Source organism: Gopherus flavomarginatus, chromosome 6 (assembly GCF_025201925.1).
Source record: "Gopherus flavomarginatus isolate rGopFla2 chromosome 6, rGopFla2.mat.asm, whole genome shotgun sequence".
Classification (NCBI taxonomy): domain Eukaryota; kingdom Metazoa; phylum Chordata; order Testudines; family Testudinidae; genus Gopherus; species Gopherus flavomarginatus.
This window is the reverse complement of record NC_066622.1, coordinates 128,594,017-128,613,593: the sequence shown is the minus strand read 5'-3', so window position 1 is coordinate 128,613,593 and position 19,577 is coordinate 128,594,017. Positions and strand designations below refer to the sequence as shown.

The window sequence follows — 19,577 nt, the reverse complement described above, 5'->3', positions numbered from 1 at the left end:
TATAGACCCTAAGTATATTAAGTGCACTTTCCCTGTAACATCGGTTTCCTAATGAACAAGAGATTCCTTTACGGTGAAATCTACCCCTTTGCAGAGGAGCCGCACAATGCCTGCTCACCACTTAAGACCCACTTAAATTCTAAAGAATCTCTTGTTCATTAGGAAACATGTACTTGTAGAAGTAAAGTGCACAGGACTTAAAGAGTACACGGGCCTCGTGCAGGGGTGAATTTCACCCATCATCTCTCAGAATGACAATGTATCCCTAATTCTCAATTCTTGAGCCTGGGAGCTAAAATTCTGCATCATTGGGAATCACATGGGCTTCTAAGAGCAGACTTTTGTCCAAGGACCCATCTGTCCTCATATTGCTGTCACTGAATTCCTAGAACCAGAATCCTGAGGCTCAGAGAAGCAAAGGTCGGTCCCTCTCTTCGCCACCAGCCTTCGATGATACAGTTATGAGCACCTATGAGGAGATTCCGAGTGACTGCGGTGAAGTAAGGGGCTGTTACTAATGATCCTGCTACTAGGGCTACATGTGATACTTGATTTATATAATTGAACCTCTCCATGAAAAGGAAGTTCTCCTGAGCTTGGAGCATCATGCAGTCAGGCCACTGGAGTGACAGGAACATTTTGCTTTCTCTTGGGATTGGAAAGTAGATGTTGAGGCTCGAATGTGAGAGAATTCCTGTAAAAGGCTCATGCTGTCAGGTTTGTTTCCTGGCCTATCTGCATTTAAGAAAGGTGGGGGTTTTGGATGGTGATGGCCTCAGCTGGAAACCTCACTGGCCATTTCAGCAAATGGGCCAAGGACGATGGGCCTGGAGACTGAACGGTTCTCCCATCCCTAAAGAAGGTCCCTGCACATCAGGATTGGCACATCTTACCAAAGCCAAGTGCAGGATGCTTCCGCTGCTGCCACCTGTGAAGTTCCTGTTTGGTGATTAGGATTCAAGGTCTGAAGAGACAATCAAAGGCACAAATGGGAGGTAGGTGTCTGACTTCCATTGACTTCCTATGGGAGTTGGGCACCTAACTGTCCTTTGTCAATCCCCCTCCCCCCTCAATATTTAAATAGAAAGGAAAAAAGTACTGCTGCTTTCCTGGTGTGCCTGTAGTTTGTCTAGACCAAGTAAATGAAGATCAGCCGGGAAAGCAGTGCATAGTATAGTCACAAAGTACCACACAAACAGGGAGTGTAAGAATGGTCTGGAGGGAGCGTAACAAAGACTGTGCTCTGTTACCAACCAACCATGCCAATAAAACACCTGCAATACTTCTGCCCAGGTTCTCAATATTTTTCCTTTGGTGTGCAGGTGGAAGATCTCGCAGACGACAAGAAAAGGCCTCACTCAGATCCCGGCTCTCGGGGTCTCCCTGAACAGCAGCCTCGCCACAGTTCACCAACACGTCTTCTTCCAAGTCTGGTGAGCATAGCTAGTGGGGCCTGGAAAGCCTCTTAGATATGTAAATGTTGCAGGAATGCTCATTAATGTAGGGCACTAGAGAGTTTACTGTGCCGCTGTAAATCCTCTCATGTAGCTGCTCTGAGCCAACAGGAGAGATCTCCCCCATTGGCTTAACTACTCCAGCCCCCACAAGGGGCGGTAGCTATGTCAGTGGGAGAAGCTCTCCCACCAACGTAACGCGGTCCATGCCAGTCTTATGTCAGTGTAACTTCTGTCACTCAGGGAGGTGATTTAGGCTGCAGTGTAGACCTAGCTTTATTGTCATAACTCATCTACCCTGAATATCTGTATGAATGGTGACTCAACCACCTCCCTAGTAAGTCTAACTGGCTCCAACTGCTAACCTTTTCTAATTGGCTGTAATTATTTCTTGTGTAGCTCTAGCAGCTGCTCCTTCCCCTTCTGAGAGCATGACCGGGAATTCCCTCACAGTGGGGCAAGTTGTCACAGCTCCGTTGACTTCAATGGAGCTACAACAATTTACACAAGCGGAGGCTCTGTCCTTGCTAACATATTCCTGAGTCATCTTTCTAACATCTCTTGTGGTTGTCTACACACACAAACTGCACTGGTTTAACAAAAATTGATTCAAAACCTCTTTAGTTAAACTGAGTGCCCAGCCCTGCATGAATACTGTTGAATCAGCATAAACCTGGCTTAGGGTTAGCGTGGCTTAATTTACACCTGTAACTGATTTCAGCCAGGCTTAAAATAGGAGTGTTCACACAGACAGTGGCACCAGTTTAACTAAATCAGATTAAAATTACACCACTTGTTAAACCGGTGGTATTTTGTGTGTAGACCAGACCTCTAGCTCACCCGCTTCTCTTTTACCTGCTAATCCTTCTCAGGTTTGTATTGCTTTGGAGCAAAATGCTGTGCTCCAAGAGTCCCTTTCTGCTGTGGATGCCCTTTCTGGGCTGACTGACTGAGGCCGGAGGGATGGGGTGCACAGGAACTTCACATGGCCTTCAGTTTGGATTGAGGGAGTATGGCAGGGAGCTCGGCTTTCTGTTCGAGACTATGCGGAAAGTACAATTAATAGTCTTGCCCAACTGCTAACAAGGAACCGCGTTCATTTGGTTTTTTTGATAATAAGAGGTAGTAAATTTGTTAGTACAATATTATCAGCTCCAGATCATTCCTGCACATATTGCTACTTGGACAGCGATCTCCTGGCTTGTACTTTTGTGTTTATTTCCTTTTCTAGAGGTATGACTCTACATTTACTGGTATTAGATTGCATTGAATTACTAGTGACTCACTATTGTAGTGAGTCACTGCATCATGCCAACTCTTCCTCGGGTAATTAATCCTGACTCTCACAAATAGCCATGAATGAGTCTACTTGTGTAAGGACTCATTCACCTGAGTGAGGGGTTGCAGGCTCCAGTCCCTAATTTATCCAAGTCACTCCACACTTTGAGGCCAGGGACACATATCTTTGTTGTCCCTCTGGTTCCCATGACAGCTAATTCCAATAATAATAAATAATGAATATGTTAAAAGGAACCCAGGTCCTGACTCCCACTCCCCGCTACTAATCCCTTGTATTAAGCTATTTATTAAGCTTTTATTACTTTTGTTGCGGTAGCAGCTAAAGGCCCCACTCAGGATGGAGGCCTCATTGTGCTAGGCATAGCACACACACATAATGAGAAGGACTCAGAAGGGCTTATATTCTTGGCAGAACTCCTGATAGGCACTTCAGGTTGGGGAACACTAACAGTAACAATTCCCCACTGTAAAAGCAGCAAACAATCCCGTGGCACCTTATAGACTAACAGACGTTTTGGAGCATGAGCTTTCGCGGGTGAATACCCACTTGGTTGGATGCATGTAGTGGAAATTTCCCCACTGATCACTATTCAACCAGTTTCACATCCCACTTTATGCTATTTTTAATCTGTGTGGTACTTATCCAATTTCTTCCTAGTTTTATGATGTGCCACTATGGTCTGGACTCAACAAAGTACTGTACTCAACTCATGCCTAGATTTAAGAATACTCTCACTGAAGTTAATCACGTTACTCACGTGCTTAAAGTTAGGCGTGTGATTAAGCACGTGGCTGAATCAGGGCCTATATCAAATGCCTTTTGAAATCCAGCACTGCTGCAGTATATCCTCTGCACTCCATTTTTGTCCTGAATCTGTGATAATGCCAAATAAGATTATTCCATTTGTTTGGCAAGAGAGAACTTAGATATGCATGTGTTGGTGTAATTTAGGGCTCAATCCTGGAAGGAGTAGAGCTAGGAAGGAAATAGTTTTCCCATCCCAGAAAAATTTGAGATTTCAAAAGAGATTCCCCATTCCAATCAGGGCAAAAAGTAAGAAAAAAAAACGAAACGAAAAAGGAACCACCTTATTTTTCATGAATCAATGATCCCCAGAAGATTCTGTTTAGCTCAATCAAAATGTTTCAATTTTGACTTTTTTTAAATGTTCCATTTTGTGATTTTTTTTAAGTTAAACAATAATTAGTTTAAATTTTGAAACAAAAAGTTGTTTTGAACCAAAAAACTGGAATTTTTCACTTAAAAAATGTCCAAAATACAACTGACAGTTTCAAAACTGTTGTTTTCTTTTCCAAAACATGTTTTGAACTGAGAAATTAGTCAAAAAGGACCCATCTTGCATGAACTGTTTCAGTTTTGACAAGTCAGCATTTGACCAAAAAAAATGGTTAGTTGAAAAATTCCCAGCCAACTCTAGTGACAAGCACTCAACTCTCACTGAAGTCAGCAGAAGCTGAGAGACCTCAGCATCTCATGGGAATGTTCAGCACCCTACAGAATCAAGCCCTAGACACCTTGTTCATTTGGGGCCTGATTGACAGTTCACTGAAGTCAAGGGGGGGTCTGTCTCCACTGGCTTCAGTGAACCTTGGATCAGGAGCGTAGAGTCCCATCTTTGCTCCCATTGGCTTTTATGGGAACATTCTTGGACCTGTATTGACTCTAGACTCCAATAAGTGCCACCCTTTGTGTTTTAATCAGTGGCTACCCACAAGGCACACAAAAAATCAATTGGTCATTCCTCATTTCTATTCGATGCCAATTTCCTCCTTTTCCCTGTAAGACAGAAGATAATTAGTTTACTTTATCTTGAAAACAATAATATATTTGGTGGCACATTTAGTAGCTTTAAAATTTATTGCCAGAAGTTCCAATTTATTGGAAGAAGTAAGAGAGAGATAAAGAAGGAATGCATCAAACATGGCATGGAGAGGTTTACTGAGAAGAAGCTAAATATTAATTATACTCTGCAGGACAATCAAATCAATGAATGAGAGGGAATGTAATGATGGAGAATTTAGCTTGAAGAAGTGACTTGTTCCTCCAAGACGTGTCAAATACTCCTGGTCTTTATGAAGAACCATGCTGTGCTAGCTCCTACTGAGGGCAAAGCAAAGCACCCAGCATATACTGGGCTCAATTTCTACTCTCAGATAGTCAGGCATAGCTTCCAACCCACTGAGCTTTGCAAGTCAATAGCTCAAACTGCTGTCTAGCCAATAATTCACTCTATTTTCAGACAAGAGTCCCATTGCTTTTAATAGTGGGGATCAAAAATGAATAATTTCTCCTTTTCATTGAAAAAAGTTGACATTTTTCAGCCAGTTCTAGATTTCAGTGAGGGTGTTTGTTTAAGTGAGCACATCAGGACTGGGTCTATAGCAAAGAACCCTGATACAGATCCTCAAAGATACTTAGGCACCTAACCCCCATTGTGGTCAAGGGGGTTAAGCATCTGAATAACTTTGAGGATTTGGGCCCTGGTGTGCACAAGTGACACAACATCATGTGTACATTTTTGACCATTAGACCTGATTTTTTAACACAGCAGCTGGTTTTGCATATGCAGTCATTTGCAAGGGCAGTCAATGGCAGATACAAACACTGCATCCACAAATCAGCTATTTAGATCTCTAGGGTAAATAACATTAATTTAATTTAATTAATTAACATCCTATCTTACAGTGCATGCATCTGAGGAAGTGGGTATTCACCCACAAAAGCTCATGCTCCAAAACGTCTGTTAGTCTATAAGGTGCCACAGGACTCTTTGCTGCTTTTACAGATCCAGACTAACACGGCTACCCTCTGATACTTAACATTAATACTCACAGCGTTGCACCTGCAGCTGATTGAGTGTATGACTGAGCACAAAGACAGAAGCCTTGTTTAGAAGTCAGATGCATGGTGATATTATTTCTACCTTTGAAGAGCAAGTCTTCCCACAACCCTTCCCAATGGATTTGTCCAAGTAAATGGAAAGAAGATGTCCGATGTAGAGATTGTAATGTCCTATTAAACATCGAAGCATTTTTTTTTACACAGAATAACAATTCTGAAAAGACCAGCATAAATCAGCTGCTGTTGGACTCAGATGAGAACACCAGAGCAGAAGAGGAAGACTATTATGCTTCTCCAAGCAGCATTCTAGCACAGGTAAGCCTGAGGGATAGCATTGGCCTACTAAACCCAGGATTGTGAGCTCAGTCCTTGAGGGGACCACTTAGGGATCTGGGGCGAAGCCAGTACTTGGTCCTGCTAGTGAAGGCAAAAAAAAAAATTTTAGCTGGAGGGATAACTCAGTGGTTTGAGCACTGGCCTGCTAAACCCAAGGTTGTGAGTTCAATCCTTGAGGGGGCCACTTACAGATCTGGGACAAAAAAAAACAACAACTGGGACAGTACTTGGTCCTGCTAGTGAAGGCAGGGGACTGGACGTGATGACCTTTTGAGGTCCCTTCCAGTTCTATGAGATAGGTACATCAGGTAGGTTTCTCTGTTGATCCTGCTCCAAGAGAATATTCAGTGGTAACAAGGTTGCTCAAGAACCAAACTCCCAAATCATTGGCTAGCAGGAAGTTAAGATGGGAGAGAAGAACAATGTAGTGCACACTGGTTTGGGAAGGAATGCATCTAAGCTTGGATTAGCTGGGTATTTTGGTTAATTGAGGTTTGGCTGAGCTGCATTAGCACAATACAGCACAAATGGACACTACATAAAGAAGCCAAGGGGCCTCCTTGGTGGATGAAGAGAGAAAATGTTTACCCCCTGTCTTGAACATACAGCTAAGGGTAGCATAAAATCCCTCCTTACCTGTAAAGGGTTAAGAAGCTCAAATAACCTGGTTGGCACCTGACCAAAAGGACCAATAAGGGGAGAAGATACTTTCAGATCTGTGGGGGAAAGTTTTTGCTTTTGTGCTCTGTGTATGGTTCTCTTTGTGACAAAGAGAGAGACCAAGCAAGTAATCCAGCTCCTATTGAAATGATACTTCTAATATTACAGAAATAGTAAGTAATAGCAAGGAAATGCGTTAGATTATCTTTTGTTTTAGCTTGTGAATTTTCCCTATGCTAAGAGGGAGGTTTATTCCTGGTTGTTGTTTTTTTGTTGTTGTTTTGTTTTGGTAACTTTAAAGTTTTGCCTAGAAGGGAATCCTCTGTGTTTTAAATCTTATTACCCTGTAAAATTATGTTTCATCCTGATTTTACAGAGGTGCTTCTTCTACTTTTTTCTTTATAATAAAGTTCTATTTTTAAGAATCTGATTGGTTTTTAGTGTTCTAAAAACCCAAGGGTCTGGTCTCTGCTCACCTTGGTTACCTATTTGGTTGGTATATTATTCTCAAGCCTCCCCAGGAAATGGGGTGAAGCAGCTTGGGGGGATATTTTGGGGAAACAGGAACTCCACATGGTCCTTTGTCTGAATCTTTGTCTAACTTACTTGGTGGTGGCAGTGATACCATTCTAGGGCAAGGAATTTGTGCCTGGGGGAGGTTTTTAACCTAAGCTAGTGGAATATAAGCTTAAGGGGTCTTTCATGCAGGTCTCCACATCTGTACCCCAGAGTTCAGAGTGGGGAGGGAACCCTGACACCTGCCATGTTGTTTTTCATTTTCAACAGCTGGAAAGTGAGCTATCTAAGTCTGATCCCCCGGTTCAATCACACAACCCAATGGAGAATGAGGATCATCTCTGCAGGAAGTTGTATGTGTCAATGAAACCTCTGTAGGTAGCACTTTCTTTTAGTATTTAAAAAAATCAATGCAATGTAACTATATGGTCAGAGCATTCCTGCTGTCTATATGAGGAAATCTACAGAGCGCAGCCTGTTTCAGAGAGGCCTTTTTTGGGCTATGCAGGGAGTTTACCAGAGTGAAATTCAAGGTCGCTTCACAAATTCATACATTATGGCATCCTGACAGGCTTACCCAGAATAAAATGTGACTCTGTAAGAAGTTGACTGATGGTTTTTCTGGGCTAAACAATGTAACATCTGCAGCCACGTGCATTCACAGACACCAAAGCCAGACACTCATTATAGCAGGCAGTGTTATGTACAGTAGTTGTTAAAAAAGAACTGTTTCCTGGTATGACACTATCTCTCTGGGTAATCTTGGACAAGTCACCTCTCTGTACCTCAATTTTCCTACGTATAAAATGGGTCTAATACTACTTACTTTATAGATGTGCTCTATGGCTTGATGTTTGCAATATGCATCAGCATTGTCACATGAAAGACACTACTGAAGTGCAGAGTATTAATCCATGGTCACATAGAAACATCACAGCTTTCACTATGCACCAGAGGGTGGCCACTAAGAACTTCAGTGACAACAGCATAGAAGTCAGATTCTCCAGTTCCAAAATATTGGGCCCCTAACTCTTGAGTTATAGGAGAATTTCCATTGGCTGTTAGTCATTAATACTTGAGACTCACAGATGAACAATTCTGATTCTATCCAATGGAAGACAGTAGTGCATGCTCACCCATATATACGATTACAATTACAATATTATTTAATGTTAATGTTATATTAATGTTATATGTGGAACTGGGAATAGAATCAAGACCTTGTACTCCAAATCACAAGCCTGTCCCATTTGAGTTAAATGATCTCTCAATTAACCGTTGGTACTAATTACACCTCTTTTCAGGCCTCCAGCCACTAGAAAGCACAACGAATAATCGGACAAGCATTTGAGCAGGTCTGACACATTCTATCCAGTAGAGGTCAATTATGCATTCTCACACAAGCCAGTATATTGCAGTGCCAACAATCTATACTCCTTTTCCTTGTTAAACCATGTTGCTTGGAATAGTTTTCATTTTTAATAAATATTCTTTCAATATTGTAAGTGTTTTGGTTTTTATGCTCCATTTTTAGGAGGCCAGTTTAGTTGATTTATCTGTAATTTTGGCCATTCAATTCGCTACAAGAACTTGTTATTCTTTGCCTCACTGACATCTGTTTGACACAACTTCAAACACAACAAGAGTAACCGTGACTTGACATGCCAACCCAGTGCATTTTTTATGAGCATTCTTATTCATTAGGCTGCCTGAAGAGAAACTCCAGCCCACATGCAGAAGTGATGAATTCCTGACCCTTCCCAGAAGTCAAGAAAATAGCATAGATTTAAGAAACTGCGAGGCAGATGGAAACCAACAACAGCTCACGCAAAGCAGTACCAATAAGCAGCTAACCCAGGAGAGAAAGCCAAATGTATCGTCATTATCAGTGGTTCAGTTATCTATAATAATCAAGTAAGGATGTTTTGGGCTGAAATATGTAAAGTAATTACTTTTAAAGAGGATTCTATTAGACCTGGATCTTTGAGAGAGCTATTATGGACTTAAATTACTTGATAGCAGCATTCTTCCTTGTTCTAGTCAATATCACACAAACCAGAAATGGATGAATATAAGAACCGTGAGCTTTGAATTTGCGATGGCCAGGTCAAAGCCAAACATACTGCATAACACCTTTAAGAATAGGTGCTGTTGCTCTTAAAGATCTGTTTTGGGATGAGAAAGGGGATTAAGGCCCTGGTCGTGTTTGGAAAGAGTTTACTGGTGGTATATTTATTTTTTTAATATGCACTATTAGAAGTTTTTTATCTACTTCCTTGTCTCTTGCAAGATAGTGAAGAGTGTGATTTCTAGCAGAAAACAGCAGTAAAAGCATTAGAAGTTGTTTAAGCATTGAAATCAATGCGAGTTAAGCATCTAACTGCCTTTCAGGATCAGGGCCAGAAGAGTCTGCCTATTAAACCTCCTATTTTAACCTATCTCCTCCAAGCGGAAAGGTGGTACTGTGTTACAAATAAATAATGGCCACAGCTTCCTCATCATCTAGACCTTGGGCAAGCTTCTTAATGGTGAGATCTGATCAGGGCCAGAGCAAGGATGTTTCGCGCCCTAGGCAAATCTTCTACCTCGCGCCCTCCCCCCTCCGTGCCCCCACACTGAGCCCTTCCAGCCCCGCCACGGCAGCTCCCCCCTTCCGCCCTAAGATGATTGACGCCGCAAGCCTGGGAGGCGGGAGAAGTGAAGCAGCCACGGTGTGCTCAGGGAGGAGGTGGGGCAGGGAGTTCCCCTGCATGCTGCCCCCCCCTTAATTGCTGCAGGCAGCCCTCCCCGCGCTCCCCTGCCCCAGCTCCCTCTGCCTAAATGCCAGCAGTGACCAGGGCGGCCGAAGATCTGGCCACCGCGGTCGCTGCCAAAGAAAATGGCTCCCTCCAAATCCTAGCGCCCTAGGCGGTCGCCTAAATGGTTGCACCGGCTCTGGATCTGATGGAGCAGAATATTCTCCAAGAGAAATGCTGGCAAATCCAGCACCTGCAATATTTAACAGTAGGCTGGATAATGCCCTGAAGGACAGACTGTAGAAAACAATAATGAACTTTCACGAGAGTGAGGAAGGAAGGCACAGATAGATTAGATGACCTGAATGATGTTTTCCATCTCAGCTTCCTATCATTAGTGAGTATGTGCTTCAGTTGTCTGATTGGTAGAGTCTGACTTGTCTACAACATCCTATCTTACAGTAATGTCACAGATGACAGCCAACTACAAGAGGTGGATATTTGCATCCCTCATGCTGATGTCACCAGTAATCTAACACTTATTGAAGCAGCAGGACAAATATGGTAGGGCCTTTAAATCTTATGGTGGTGGGTACTTGTCCAGATGTAAAAGCCTGTCAAGCACTATATAAGAGCTAGGTATTTCTTGTGTGTCAGGCAGGGTGTAGTAGCCAGTGGGAAAGCATTAACCTAAAGGCTATTCTTCTAACATCAGCATGAATGGCATAATTGTCAGTTGTCCTTCATGCATATGGTAAATTGACTTGTGTTTATGTGACTCTCAGTGGAACAGGGGCAGAGAAAGTCTACTAGGAGGATCAGAGGAATGGAAAACCTACCTTACAAGAGGAGACTCAAGGAGCTTGGCTTGTTTAGCCTAACCGAGAGAAGGCTGAGGGGAAATATGATTGCTTTCTATAAATATATCAGAGGGATAAATACCAGAGAGGGAGAGGAGTTATTTAAGTTAAGTGCCAAAGCTAACACAAGAACAAATGGATATAAACTGGCCATCAACAAGTGTAGGCTTGAAATTAGATGAAGGTTTCTAAGCATCAGAGGAATGACGTTCTGGAACAGACTTCCAAGGGGAGCGGTGTAGGCAAAAAAACGTAACTTATTTCAAGACTCAGGAGACAGTATGATGAGATTGCCTACAATGGCATGTGGCCCATCTGTAACTGCTAGCAGCAAAAATCCCCAATGTCTGAAGATGAGGCAGTCTCTGACTTACTACAGAGAATTTTTCCCCAGGTATCTGACTGGTGGATCTTGCCCATGTGTTCAGGGTCTAACTCATTGCCATATTTGGGGCCAGGAAGGAATTTTTCCCCTAAGTCAGATTGGCAGAGACCCTGGAGGGTTTTCACCTTCCTCTGTAGATCACTTGCTGGTTTAAACTAGAGTAAATGGTGGATTCTCTGTAACCTGAAGTATTTAAACCATGATCTGAGGACTTCAGTAACTCAGCCAGAGGTTACAGGTTTGTTACAGGAGGGGGGTAGGTGAGGTTCTTTAGCCTGTGATGTGCAGGAGGTCAGACTAGTTTATGATGATGGTCCGTTTGGTCCTTAAAATCTATGAGTCCATATGGCCAGGAGGAGTTTGTCTTATTAAATACCAATAAAAAAAGCTTTTCTACCAAAAATCTCCCAGCATTTTGTACAGTTGGACAAGTTATCATCCCCATATTATGGGGATGCCACAACGCAGGAAAATTCAGTGGCATGCACAAAGTATCCGATTCCGACCCAAGGCTACCACTAATCAAGAAGAGGTTTTGTGTGAAGACGTGATAATCTTTGGGGGTTGGGGAGTGTGCTTTGATTGTTCAAAGCATCAAAAAGATTATGGGCTCGTATTTGGAGCAAGGGCCTAGGAGGCAGGATTCTTGGATTCTACTCCCAGATGAAAGGCTGATTCACTTCAGCTCTCTGCACCGCAGTTACTAGTACTATGCACAGATGAGCAAAGCTATCTCACATAGCTGTGGTGTGGTTTAAATAAGAAGCGTTGGCAGAGAGCTTCGGGTTAAATGCAGACTGTAAGTGCAAAGTCCTACTGAGTTGTTTCAGAGAGGCTGACCTGAGTGGGAGTCCCAGTATAGACCTGCTGGCCGCCAGGGATTTGCTAACCATTTTCAGCCCTGGGAATAGTCCATCCAGTAGCCAGACATTGTCACTCTTGGATGTTGGGGGCTGGAGGGTATCAGTTCTCCCAGCAGCGGTACAGTGTAAGTAGGCAGTGTGGAAGTCAGTTCTCTCCCTAGATCTTCAGTATCAATAAAGTAGGAGAGAGGAAAGAGGAGAAGGTAAAGGACAGACTGCGTGGAAGATTAGTTCAGTGTCTCATCCTTGCCCCCTGTTGTGCCGCCTCTTGCTCTTTCATTGCTGCTCAGCGGTAAGACTGGCTCTCACCGCGGCTTTGATGTACCACACTAATCAGCGGCACTGTGAGTCTGGAGGAAATACCTTTTCAGCCCCTATCAGCGAGAGCAGGAAATACCACAAAAGAATCAGAGATAGGGCCCAGCTGCAAAACTTGGATCTGGAGCTAAACACCCAGGGCAACTCTAATGTGAATTCATACTGAAAGCATTTGGCTGGTTTCAGCTGGCAACAGTTTTGGAACAGAGCATCAGACTGAGCGGTCAGCAGGCTCCCAGGCTGCTAATCCTCCAGGAGAAGCCGGGAGAGATCAGCAGCAAAGAGAGGCCAGCTGAAGGATTCTCAGGGTGTCTACTGAAATTGTCACTAGGGTAGTTGGAGGCAGAGTTTTGATGCATCCTTTACAGGAGCAGCGACAAAGCTCTAATCCTGCTGTTCAGATGCCAACTTTTAGTTCAGTCTGGGCTGCAAAGATGGTCTGGAAAGAGCCACTCAGGTAAATGAAGGGCTAACTTCTCTGCATCCAAGGCAGTGTAGTTCCATCAGCAGAGGGTTTGTCCCCACACTGTACAGAACCAAACAGGGTAAATCCCCTCACCACCTGGGGACTCTCCCCAACCCAGACCTGTTAGATTAAGGGATGACAATGCTGTATGACCTGTAATCAGATCCCGTTTGGAAGTACTGGTTGGAATGGATGAAGCCATTTGGTTAAAACCAAGGATCAGGCCAAAAAGCAATTATCCCTTTTAATCTGTATGCCACTTCCCATTTTGGTGCAGGGCCACGCAGCACAGCTGGAGTGAAACAGACCTGTCATTTGTGTTTGGACTGTGGGCCTAAACAATCCCATTCATGCTCTTTGTCTCTTCTTCCACCTCCCTAGTGTCTCGCATTGGAAGGGTCCCTACCGCTTAGGCTGTATATTTCACCACGGGGATCACATAGTGGCTGTGAATGACCTGCGCACACAAAGCATTGATGAGGTTTCCTTGTTTGTCAGCAGGTCCAGGAGAAAGGAGGTAAGCCCTAATGGTATCGGTCAGGAAAAAAGAGACATAGATTTGAGGGTCTGATTATGACCTCGCAAGGGCTTCTGCCAATCCAAGCCTTAGAGTTTCAGGAGCTCACTCTTGTCCTGAGGAACTATGCAGAGTAGCTGAGACTAGCTGTGTTCCCTCACATTTCTTGGTCCCTAGCAACATCTAAATAGATTCTGATCACCATCATTAGCCTGGGGCAGGATTCCAAAGGCTGTGACTATGGCCAGGAAGAGATCCAAATGCATGACACAGCAGTGCTGGCAAGAAATCATTACACCTTTCATAAAAGGCAGACGTCCACTGAGAGTTAACCCTTTCTTGGCAGTCTATGCATGGCACCCACTCCATCGTATAAAGGTACATATCTGTATAGTTGAGGTTGCAGAATATTTTAACTTCTAACCTTGTGTTTTCACTCACTGATAACTTCCCATAGGTCACACTTGGGACTGATGTTTTCCATGCATGCTCTGTCCCAAATGGGGAATTTCTTTGAGGGAAAAAAAAATCAGAGCAAACTTCTATTTGCCATTTTTGAGCTCTGCAAGGGTTTATACTCACCCTTTACCCCAGTTTCCTGCCAAGCAAATAGCTCAAAATCATTCAGCTTTGGAACTTGCGTGCTGAGGGCTATTTACGTGCCAAAAGTCTATTGAACTTTTTTTTAATTGGTTGGATGCTAATGAAGTTATAAGCAACAGAAAAATCATTTCTGATCAGGAGCCTCAGACAGGGAGAGAGGCTGCTGCTGAGACCACTTGCACAAAAGGTGGTTGTGAACACAAAACCCACCACAACCACGGCTGTCTGGGCTCCGGGCATAGGAGGAAATCATCAGTAGCATCAACACCAAAATCCCACTCTGTACCAATTTGCAATAACACCCTAGATTCCCATGGAATGGAAGGGCCAAAATGTCCACACTGTTATTCTTGAGATGCAGAGCAGCTACAAATCTCATGCAGTCAGTCAATGGATGTTACAGGTGCTCAGTATCTTTTGGTTGCAAGCCTTTAGGCTGTTGGCTTCTCACGTTAAGGAAATACCTGTTTATTGGGTATGTAGGAGGTTGCTTGAAGTGTTCAATCCACAGGATGTTTTACTCACACTCAGAATGTTGGGAAGAGAACCTAGGAATCCTGACTCCCCTTCTCTAACCACTGGGCATAACTCCCTGTTCAGCACTCATCACCTTCTGGTAGAGGGCTTGAAGTCTGAGTAGGCCCTCATAATACATAGCATCGATATACATTGGGTCCCATGTGGAGAGCTACATTTCTCTCAGCTAGGGTGACCAGACAGCAAGTGTGAAAAACCGGGGTGGGGAGTAATAGGCACCTATATAAGACAAAGCCCCAAATACTGGGACTGTCCCTATAAAATCAGGACATCTGGTTACCCTAGTCTCAGCTGGGCTGCAATCTTGGCACTCGTGATCTCCGCCCCTCATTCGGGCACCTTTATGTTTGGATCTGCTGAGGTCACCCAATGCCTGCGTAGCCTGAGCAATAGAAAGCCTGTCTCAGATACCAAGAGACAATACAAATAACACTGTTAATAGATGAGGATATTTAGATGAGGGGTGGCAGGAGGGAGGCTGGGGGAAGCAGTGATATTTTATTAGATGTGGATTTACTGAGCTATAACAAGGTGAGCCTTGTGTGTGTGTTTTGGTTTGTTTTTTTAAAGGTGAAACTTACTGTCCGTCGGATCCCAGATTCAGACATTTTCCATATTAAAGGATGCTCATGTTCCTAGGTAAGTGCCACCATTTTAATGGCACCTATTAACACAAAAGAGGTTGTTTCTTTCCACCCTAGCAGTAATGTAATTCACTGTTCCTAAGCAATGCACGTTTATTTTACACCAGGCGAGGCTTGAGTTTGTGTAGGAAGAAAAACAAATCTATTTTTTTATTAATCAATTTATTGTAGTCATGCATAGAAACCCCATTGTGCAGAGATTGTACAAACAGGTGTATAGTCCCTGCCCCACAGTGCTTAAACAGACATGCAGACAAAGGGTAGGGGAAAGGGATAACGTGATAAAGAAATAGTGCTTTCATATTTAGTAGCACACAATCCTTCCAAATAGTCTTCCCCATTCAGAGCTGTCGCTGTTATGTGCGGCTTTACAAAGAGTAAGAAGTGACTGTTTGGATTTGATTTGCCATTTAAAGTCCCAGTGAAATATTTTGGGCAGATGACTGTTCACTGTGAAATCAAACAGAATAGCTGTAGCAAACCTGAAAGTCAAATCCTGATATCTAAGCCTGTGTACTGCATAATCTGGACTCACCTTTGTTTGCCCATTAAACTCATTCATCAGTTATGAGCATGAGAGGGAAGTGGGAGAGGGGGGAAATTGCCTTTGGAACATAGCCACATTTTCCCTTGGGTCCTGCTCTCGGAAGGCAGGAGGCTAACATTGGACAGGTGCCTCAGCAGTAGAATGCTCTGTGGATGCAGGGTTTTGATTGGGGCCCCTCATGTTACAGCCACAAAAAAGACATCAGGAGGTCCTGGACAGTAGACTTGGTTGGGAGATGGGAGCCTGATCCAACCTATTGGGCTTCAGTACGAGGTGCACCAGGCTTCAGATGAATACGGGGGGGTTGGGGACAGATGTTCAGCCTATACTGGAAGAGTCACCACTCAGAGCAGAAAACACACTGATCAGGAAAGCAGTGAGGGTTCCTGTGAGTTGCCATGCAATGAAGCATAAGGAGCCATGAACATTGGCTCGTGTGTGAACAGACTTTAATCTGAGGGTTTCCCCAGGTTGCCAAGCTGTCTGAGAGAGACATACTTTTTATCGCTACATCACAAGAGTCACCATCACCATTGCTTGACACTTGAGTTGGCAGTTAGTGCAGAGGAGTGAAGGATGAATGGCAGTGGAGTATGAACTAAGCCAGGTCAGGATTCAGGCTGGGAAAACTGGAGCAGCTCAGTTCTATAGCTAAGCAGTAGCAGCCTGTTGCCTTCACAAAGTCCTACGTTCCTTTATACGTGCAGTATAAAGGAAAAGAGGGCACATCATAGTGGAATTTCCTGAGCAGGGATTTATCTGTTTCCCCAACAAAGGATATCTCACATCAATATTCCCGGCTATGTGCAGCTGCAGTACAAGAGACTGAAGTTACACAAACTCCTGCTATCTTGCAAATATGCCTGATTTGCAATGGTCTCCACACAAAAGTATCACTCTTCTTGATACGGAAACCTCTGTAGCAGTGCCCTCTAATGCACGCTAAAAGCAGACCTTGTCCTATGCTGTAGGGACTTCTGCTTACCGAAACAAGGGTGATCATGTTCTGTTATAACATATACGGATTCAAAAGAGTCTTATAACAAAGCAGGAAACGCCTTGCTTGCCATGGTCTCCCTGAGAGTAGGTCAAATTTATTATGTCAACTAGAACAGGATGGCAACAGTATCAGTGAAGCCAATCATAATGATTAATGATGTTTATACAATGACTTCACTTCATTTCTGCTCAGATCAATCTGTGAAGGGTTTCAAGCCTCTCTCTTTTCTGTTTTGTAGATAAGTGGTTGCCATGTGCATATTCCTGAAGATGGAAGGATCATGATTTAATATTTCTATTCCATTTGCACTCAGATGCCTCATTGTGTTGTGCTCCGTATAAACACATAGGGAGATATGGGTCCTATTTGGAAGGCATCAACTGTGACACTGAAGGTAGAAGGAAAAGGACAACATCTACCTGAAGAACTTCCATTCATTCAAAGTGGTTCTGGGGCCACTTCTCTTTAAATTGTCTTTTTTGACCAAGATCAGTGGTGCCGCAACAATGCCGTTACTTGATCGGAGGACTGTTTTTTTTTCATGGCTAAGATGGCTTTGGATGTGATCACTTTCTACCAAATTGGGATTGGAGTCTTCTCTGGTTTTGCAGATAAATCAGCCTTCAGGACAATCTTCCAGCCTTGATAATGGTCACATGTCACTGAATTGCAGTACAAAGAATTAACTTCCTTTCCTCAGTTAGGGAGGAATAAAGGAGGTAGAAATGGGGTTGGAAGTAATTTCCTGCCATTTCCTGGAGCAAATGTTCATGAAGCGAGGCATTAATGGGTATATAATCTGTCTGTAGTTGTCATTGGAAAAACACTACTGCAGAGAAGTTTGCATACATCCACTGAAGCAGAAAATGAACCATGCACTCTCTCTCTCTGTTACAGCTCTCACTATTATGGCAATAGTGTTGTTTCTATGGCAACATGAAGTTTTGGTAGATTTGTCTAGCACTGCATGTTCATCTGTATTTCAGAAAATATGGAATTTATTTCCCACTTTTGCAAGTCAGAACCAAGGTGCTACCAAGTGATTGTCAGTTGCTGCTTGCTTTTATGTCAGATTGTATATACTGTAGATGTGCATTACAGTGAAAGTTACATGATGTGATTTTATTTGTGATGCAGATGTATTCCATCTATGAAACACAGAGGTGAGAGCCATGTGATGAATTAGAGGGACATGGGCTATGTTCCACAGGGATGTGATGCAATTTAACACATTCCTATGACTGCATCATTTGCCCAAAATTATCGTAGCGGAACTCGCTCTAACATTGCATTCTGGGGTTTCAGACACCTCCCCCCTTTAAACAAAAATGGACTTGCCACAGAAGTATTGCTTTCTTCCCCCCACATATATCATTTCCCAGAATTACACCTGCCCAATGCCCTGGATGGGCAATATAAACCCAGGTCCGATAACAACTTTTCTAGACCTACAAGCATCATGGCTTAAATATTCAATATCTCATGGCCCTTCTGGGAACAGCAGCATTATACTAATGGGAATGGGAGATACTCACCCACCTCCCATTATGACCCAACACTCCCTTCTAGCAATGGAAGGCCCAAAGGCAATGACTTTAGACTTGTGCTATTCTTAGGTCTAGATGTATTAATTTTAGATCACTTTTAGGTTAATTTTAAAGTTGTCTGAGCTGTGCACAGCTGAACCACTGCCCTTCTCTTTTTATCTAAGAGGTGTTATATAAAATATAATATGTTGTATGAATGATGTATGTGCCTTTGTAGCCATTACGTTCTACTGTGTGTTGTCCTAGCCAGCCTGGTGTAAGTTTAGAGCTACCTTGATTGGGTTTTTTTTAAAAGCAGCAAACTTCTGATGCAGTGCTTAAGGCCACATGACCCCAGAAACTGAGGTAGTTAGCAGCAGATGCTCTGCCAGCTTTGAGAAAGCTGCCTGCCTAAAGCCATGGCAATCCTGCAGGAGTGCCAAAATCAGCTCACACTGCCAGTGCCTAAAGCTAACCTGCTTGGTGCCAGGGCCAGTGTCTGCCATAATATCTAGCAACTCTCTAGGTGTGTCAGCATCTGCAAAACTGGGCTCATCGGCTACGGCAGCAAGGAGGAAGGGAGGTTGGAGCATTAATTGACGTGGTTAGTTAAAACATTAACAGGCTGCACATTTATTGTACTATGATTTCCTGTAATCTAATGCAACAGATGCCTGTAAGAGGGTGAATAACTGACGGTTAATTTCCATGTTCCCATGGCACACACTTTACTGGCCACTTTTTTTCTTTTTAAATCTCAGATATTGGCTGTGACCTTTGTATCGCTCCACGGTTTTTATGGTAAAGTCACTGTTGGGGGAGGGGAGAACCTACAATTGGTCAGAGCGAAGAGGAGCTCACTGAACAGAGGATGGTTGTGGGAAGGGACTTCTCCAAATTGACAAGCCCGTATTGTGAAGGGTGGGGGAGAGGGGAAAGAGAGGCACAAAGTCTAATGTATAACACAGACCCTGGCTCATAACTGTTCTTGGCACTTCCTGGGCCATGAGACACACCAGCTGGGAACACCTCCTAATGGCTTGTCCCAGAGGACACAGAGGCAAGGCCGCCCGGGAGGTGGGGGCAAGTGGGGCAATTTGCCCCAGGCCCCGGGCCTTGCAGGGGCCCTCCCTGAGAATATAGTATTCTATAGTATTGCAACTTTTTATTATGGAAGGGGATCCCTGACTTTGCCCCAGGCCCCCTGAATCCTCTGGGTTGCCCTGCACAGAGGTCTTGATCAGTTGGCCGGATGTGGGCCTGTGCACCAGACACAGTCAGCAGCAAGAGTCTAGCCATTGGACAGGGTCTCTGCTAACTAGCTAAGCCCACTCCCCTATCTAGTTACTGATTAAGAGATGCAATGGTATAGCATATAGCCAAGATTTTATAAAGTGACTAGTGATTTTTAGTGTCCAACTTGATACCTTAAAGGGGCCTGATTTTTA

At 43.6% G+C, this 19,577-nt stretch overlaps 1 protein-coding gene across 4 annotated transcripts in view; it reads left to right on the top strand.

Annotated features, from left to right (window-relative positions):
• PLEKHS1 (pleckstrin homology domain containing S1) overlaps positions 1 to 18,347 on the top strand; it is a 29,741-nt gene extending 11,394 nt beyond the window's left edge. For 2 of the 4 annotated variants that reach the window (XM_050959024.1, XM_050959025.1), the window contains 9 exons: positions 390 to 500; positions 1,323 to 1,433; positions 5,821 to 5,931; positions 7,399 to 7,502; positions 8,833 to 9,042; positions 10,326 to 10,427; positions 13,137 to 13,272; positions 14,983 to 15,051; positions 16,842 to 18,347. In XM_050959024.1, the coding sequence (XP_050814981.1) occupies positions 390 to 500; positions 1,323 to 1,433; positions 5,821 to 5,931; positions 7,399 to 7,502; positions 8,833 to 9,042; positions 10,326 to 10,427; positions 13,137 to 13,272; positions 14,983 to 15,051 (954 nt within the window). In that variant the 3' untranslated portion in view covers positions 16,842 to 18,347. The remainder of the gene's footprint in view (positions 1 to 389; positions 501 to 1,322; positions 1,434 to 5,820; positions 5,932 to 7,398; positions 7,503 to 8,832; positions 9,043 to 10,325; positions 10,428 to 13,136; positions 13,273 to 14,982; positions 15,052 to 16,841) is intronic. The other 2 variants (XM_050959027.1, XM_050959026.1) reach the window with 2 other exon arrangements.
• Positions 18,348 to 19,577: the final 1,230 nt, after the last annotated feature.